Source organism: Lolium rigidum, chromosome 7 (genome assembly GCF_022539505.1).
Source record: "Lolium rigidum isolate FL_2022 chromosome 7, APGP_CSIRO_Lrig_0.1, whole genome shotgun sequence".
In the NCBI taxonomy this organism is placed as follows: domain Eukaryota; kingdom Viridiplantae; phylum Streptophyta; class Magnoliopsida; order Poales; family Poaceae; genus Lolium; species Lolium rigidum.
The window spans coordinates 131,261,109-131,267,654 of NC_061514.1; the positions used below are offsets into that span (position 1 = coordinate 131,261,109).

Consider the following 6,546-nt stretch of genomic DNA (forward strand, 5'->3'; position numbering starts at 1 on the left):
CAACGATCACCACTAATGACAAGACTTGCATCGCGGGAAGATTCATTGGTGAAGTTTGAAGCAAATGACTATAAGTACAACTATGGCTACTTTGTCGCGACGGCATCTATCCAAGGTAACAAATATTTGTGAAACCGGTTATTCAACCACGAGGTAAGAAACAAATCCAATTTCACAATACACAAGCGGCGGCTAGAAAAGATGTAGAGAGAGCATTTGGAATTTTGCAAGCCCAATTTTTCATTATGAGCGGGCCGGCTAGATTTTGGGGCCAAGAGTGCCTTTGCTATATCCTGATTACTTGTGTCATCATGCATAACATGATTATAGAGGATGATCCTGGGAAAAATATGGATCATACCCACTATGAATTGATGGGGCTCCTCTGCAAGTGAGGAGGTCCGCATATAGGATTGTCCGGTTTATTACCTCGTATCATTCCATTCGTTCCAATGAAACACATGATAAGCTCGAAAAAGATCTCATGGAAGAATGGTGGAATTGACATGGACAACAATATTGCCTACTTCTAATTTTTTTTTAGAAACCAGGCAACATTGCCCGACTTTAACTTAATAAAGCCACACGGTAACAAGGTTATGATTACACACTGCTGGGCTTTACAGCTTGGCCACCATGAATTTCAGGAAAAAACAGATAAAGATAGAGCTAACAAGCTACTATGTCCAGCAAAGGAAGCCTGGAGACAAGCACGCCTGGTAGAAACTCGCACTCCCGGACCCTTCCCGAGCCACAGCCTAGTTCTTCATACCACCGGCGGCTTGAGCTGCACGTACAGCTCCCTTAGCTCGCGTGCCATCCAGCTTAGCCCCTCCTTTTCTCTTGCCTTGGCTTTTAGGCTCCACAGCTGCAAAAAAATGATAGTTTTGTAGAGAATGTCAGCTGGGTTAGAAATAATTTTCTTTTCGATCGCAAGCTTGTTGCGCACATTCCATAGCGCCCAAGACTGAGCTAAGAACAACACCCACAGCAACCTCCTAGGATAACCCGAAAAACCCGAGAGGATAGCATGAAACTGAGCAAAATTGGCCGGGCACCAATTGCACCCAAGCAACTGACGCAAGGCCGACCAGGAGAACGAAGCCAGAGAGCAAGCAAAGAAAATGTGACTCGTGTCTTCCGGCGCACCACAGAGCGCACAGAGGCCATTGGACGGGCCATGTCTGGTCAGGATCTGTTGGCCCGTCGGCAGCTTATCGATCGCCAGCTGCCACGAGAAGATCTTAATCTTGAGAGGGAGCTTGGCTTCCCACAAGTCTTTAGCATGGGCAACCGTCGTGCCCCGGGAAAGTTGGGCGTACATGGATTTGACTGTATAGGAACCAGAAGGATCAAGGTGCCAGGACACTTGGTCCTGGTCTGAACTAAGGAACACCGAGGCTAGCAGCCCCTGCAGCTCCCCCCAAAGGCGCAAACCTTCCTGGTCCAGGGATCTCCGGAAGCGGATATGAAGCTCGTCGTGGTGAAGGGCGTCTGCAACCGAGATGTCAGGATTATCGCAGATGGCAAAGAGCAGAGGGAATGTATCCATGATGGGGCCCCTCCCGATCCACCAATCCTTCCAGAAATTGGTGCGGATGCCATTCCCAACCGCGTGTTTTGCACCAACTTTAAAGAGATGCTTGATTTTATGCAGACTTTTCCAGAAGGGTGAACCGCCGCTGCCTGAGCCCGAGAACAAGTCAGAGGCGTCAACGTATTTGGCACGGATGATTCGAGCCCAGATCGTGTCAACTTCCTGATACAACCTCCAGATCCACTTAAGGAGAAGAGCAAGATTCATTTTCTTGGTGTTAAGCAGGCCAAGACCCCCAACTTCCTTGGGGCGGCAGACCGTCGGCCAGTTTACCAGATGATATTTCCTCTTAGGGCCAGCTCCTTCCCAAAAGAACTTGGACCGATGCGTGTCAAACCTGGCATGAATCCCATCATGCAGAAGAAACAATCCCATCGCAAAGATTGGCAAATTGTCAAGACAGGAGTTGGAGAGGATGAGCCTCCCCCCGGAGGACAGCAGTTTACCCACCCAGGGCTCAATCTTCCCAGCGAGCTTCCTAACCAAGAACAGCCATTGCTCAAGCGTAAGTTTCCTGTCTGAGATTGGCATTCCTAAATAGATAAACGGGAAGCTGCCGAGTTTGCAGTTCAGCTTATTGGCAATGCTGTGCCTCTCGCTGGCACGTTGTCCCATGACGAACACTTCGCTCTTGTGATAGTTGATTTTGAGCCCGGACATATCTTCGAAGCACATCAGGAGAAACTTAAGATTCGCAATATCCTCGTCCGACCCTTGGATGAGGATAAGTGTGTCGTCGGCGTATTGCAGGTGGGTGACACCTCCTGGCAGTAAGTGAGAAACTAACCCATGGATGTGGCCTGCCGACGCCGCGGCAGAAAGGAATCCAGAGAGCGCTTCTCCGATAAAATTGAAGAGTAAAGGGGAAAGGGGATCTCCCTGGCGAACCCCTCTCCGATTCCTAAAAAACGGACCCACCTCACCGTTAATGGAGATCGCAGTTTGCCCCCCGGAGACAAGCTGCAAAATCCTGTGGATGTAACCTGCGTCAAAGCCTTTGCAGCGGAGAACTTCCCCCAGGAAGTCCCAATTTACCCTGTCGTACGCTTTTTCAAAGTCTAGCTTGAGCAGCACCCCGCTGTGCTTCCTCTTCCGGATGTCGTGAATGATTTCCAAGAGAGCGAGAGGGTCATCGAGGATATTTCTTCCCTTAATGAAGGCAGTTTGGTTCGGGGAAATGATTCTGTGGGCGATAGGATCAAGTTTGGAGGCATACGCCTTGGAGATGATCTTGAAGATAACATTGATCAGGGCAATCGGTCGGTACTGAGATATATGTTCCGCCCCCGGAACTTTCGGGATGAGCGAGAAAATGCCAAAGTTCAGCCTGGAAATGTCAATGCGCCCCAGCACAAAGTCATTGAGGATGTGCAGGATGCCATGCTTGGTCTGCTGCCAGAAGCGCTTGAAGAAAGCCACAGGGAAGCCATCTGGGCCCGGAGCGGTGTCGGTTTTCATCTCTTTGATGATGACTTCGAGTTCTGATTCAGAGAAGGTGCGCACCAGCTCCCTATTTTCCCTTTCTGAAACACACGCTTCCTCACCCCAGGAGGAAGGCGCCAGCCCACAAACCCTTGGAGCTGAGGAACCAAGAAGGTCCCTGTAGAACTCGTAGACGTGTTTTTGGATCAGCTTAGGTTCCGAAATGATCCCACCGTCAGCGCGCAGTCTAGCAATATTACATTTTCTTCTACGCCCATTGGCAACCGCATGGAAGTAGGCCGTGTTCGCATCCCCCTGCAACGCCCACCTCACTCTGCCGCACTGACGCCAATGCTCCTCCTCCATTCTATAGATATGCAACAGCTGCTCCTCCAGGTGGTATCTCGAGGCCCAGGCGTCCTCGTCAAGGCCTGTGGCGTCGGCCAGCACGTCAAGTTCGGCGATCCTGGTCAGCAGAGCAGCTTTCTCAGCCTTAGAGTCCCTACAGAGGTTCTGACTCCAGCCCCTAAGCAACTGCCTAAGGCCAGAGGACATGAAGTTCCACCAATCAATGATGTCGCGGCCGCCCACCTTGGTCAACAATCTCTCCCAGGCTTGTTGGACCAAGGGGATAAACTCCTGACGCTCGAACCTACTTCTAATTTCTATACTTGTTGTATTGTTTGAAAGCTATGTTATATTGTTGATCCATAAACTTGTTGGATTTGTTGTGAATAATTTAATGTACTTATTGTATTTGTTGCGAATAATTTGCTTATATTGTAATAATAAATACTGCATTTATTCATGAATTTTTGAATCTTATTTGATTTTGTTGAACGGATAGTGATGTGTGAATGTTGTTTTCCGCCGCGCGTGTTAAGCTTCTAATCCAATTCGAATCGAGAAAGCCCTACTCCTACTCCTACTCCTACTCCAACAGGGGAACCACCGGCGGCGATGTGCTCTCCTGCATCGCCGCCATATATAACATAGACTTTTACTTGATCCCCTGTCTCACCAGGTTTAAGTGACCTGGGAGGGTTATCATCAAATCTCCCCTGTCCAATGGAGGAATCGACGGCAGCCGGCCCCGACTGGTCCAAGCTGCCATTCGACATCCTCACCACTGTCCTCGGCAGCCTGGAGTTCCCGGACCTGTTCAGCGCCGCCGATGTATGCGTTTCCTGGCGCTCCATCTCTCGCGCCCTCCGCCGCCTTGGGATCTACAGCCGCCCCCAAACCCCGTGCCTATTCTACACCACCGCCGGCGGCGGCACCCGCGCCGCCGAGCTCCTCAGCCTCGCCGACAAGAAGGCCTACAGGGCGCGCCTCCCGGACCCTCCCATCGGGGAGCGCAACATCGTCGGCTCCTCGCACGGGTGGCTCGTCACCGCCGACGCCCGCTCCGAGCTCCACCTCCTCAACCCGGCCACGGGCGAGCAGGTCGCGCTCCCCTCTGTCGGCACCATCGAGAAGGTAAGCCCTATCTTCGACCCCGCCGGCAACCTCCAAAGGTACGATCTTTCTTTCTACGACGAGGACCCGCTGCCCTACGCGGTGGACGAGCTCCGGGGAGTCCTATATCTCAAGGCGATACTGTCCTGCGATCCTTCCATGGGGGACTGCACGGTCGTGGTGATTCACAATCCCTATAGGGATATCTCCTTTGCGAGAATCGGCGATGAGAAGTGGCACTGGGTCCCTTCCTTGCCCCGTGAACCACCCGAGTACTCCGATTGCATATTTGGCGACGATGGTGCGCTCTACGCGATGAACCGTCTAGGCGGGATCCATCGTTATGCCATCGAAGGCTCTTGTGCGGTGCCCGAAATGATCTTCAAAGACACCTCGCCATTCAGTGCATATAATGCTTACATAGCAAAGACATCATCTGGTGATGTGCTGCAAGTTTGGAGGATAACCAAGAGCACAAGCGGTGAGCAAAAAGGGATACATACAACTCGTTTTGACATATACAAGGCTGACCTTGACAGCCAGCAGATAGTTCATGTGCCAACCTTGGGGGATGATGCATTGTTTATCGGCCACAACTGTACTTACTGCCTTTCCACAAAGGACTACCCAAGGCTGCTGCCAAACCATGTCTATTTTACCGATGACGATGAGTACTTGCTGATGGATGGACACGAGATCCCTCGGGATGTTGGAATATTTAATTTGGAGGATGAGTGTTCTTATGATATAGTGTCTCCCCAACCTTGGTTGAATTGGCCTATCCCCATATGGATCATTCCAAGTTTTAATAAGATCCAGAAATAGGTATGGATTCTTTCACATAATAATTATCCATTTTAGTCAGTGAAATAGTTCTGAGTATATATTTGATATATTTTGCATCATAGTATGGGATGGTGTGTTCCATTGGTGCCATTTACACAGTAGAATGAACACCTATAAATTAAGAGGCGGCGGTGAAAAAACTTGCTCCTTATCATACTTTGCTCTATAATAACTAGCAATGTCCTTTTATCTGTTGCCACTGTTGATTTTAGAAGACCTCATTTCCGTAGTTGCTAGAAAATAACCTGCCTACCCACCTTCAAACTCATATGTCCTAGAAAGGAAATTGGCTTTGGAACTTGCTGTTCTAAAATACAGGCAAAGCATTTCCTGTCTTCTCAAAGTCTATGAAACACAAGTTTTTTTTTTAAAAAAAAGAAGTTTATGAAACACTAACAAACACAATCTTCCTAAATTATTATGACCTCCATTCCAAAATATAAGATGTTGTGGCACACTATTTTAGCCTACCAAAACGCCTTATAACTTTGAACAGAGGCGATACTCTACGGTTCCATCTAATACAAGACAGCACACAGTTGGCTGTTGTGTTTTGGAAAAAAAAGATGTAGCACTGTGAGGTCTTCTGGTCTATATGTCTTTTTACCTTTTCGCATTATGTATTTATGTGAAGCTTTGTTCATGCTTGACAAGATGATGATTTTTTTATATTACTAACTAGTGAATTTAACTCAGGTTTCCAGTATAACTGGGAAGCAACTGCTCTTGCTTGTCAACTTCAGAACTATTCTGACGCTCCTGCTATGTGAATGCCGAGCTTGGTCTGAGAAGAAGACATAGCGGACAACTTGTATGCATGATAAACCCGAGGAATTATTGCACCACTTAGCTGGCAATTGTTGCTTGAATAATAGGTGTGGGAGAGATTGGTTTGGTGCCGCAGAAAGAAAAGACATTGTTTTCGATCCAGTATAAATAACATTCAGAAATGCCCAGTATAAAGAACATTCAAGCTTCAATAAGTTTCGGATGGCATAATGATAATTCATATGGGTGGCAAAGTATGCCCAGTATAAATAACATTCAGAAATGCCCAGTATAAAGAACATTCAAGCTTCAATAAGTTTCGGATGGCGTTCCTCTTAGTTAAAGTGATAAAATATTCTCCATGGAAGAGTTTGCTGGTTATCCATTATAGAGCATTATTGAGCAGGCTGCAGAAATGTTCTCAACATTTATGAAAATTCAACATGGAAGAGTTT

General features: G+C 48.1%; 1 protein-coding gene across 1 annotated transcript; it reads left to right on the forward strand.

Annotated features, from left to right (window-relative positions):
* Positions 1 to 4,087: 4,087 nt before the first annotated feature.
* Positions 4,088 to 6,191, forward strand: LOC124670498 (putative F-box protein At2g33200). Its single transcript, XM_047206991.1, has 2 exons — positions 4,088 to 5,302; positions 6,020 to 6,191. Exon 1 carries the CDS (start codon positions 4,088 to 4,090, stop codon positions 5,300 to 5,302), a length of 1,215 nt encoding a protein of 404 aa, XP_047062947.1. The 3' UTR covers positions 6,020 to 6,191.
* Positions 6,192 to 6,546: the final 355 nt, after the last annotated feature.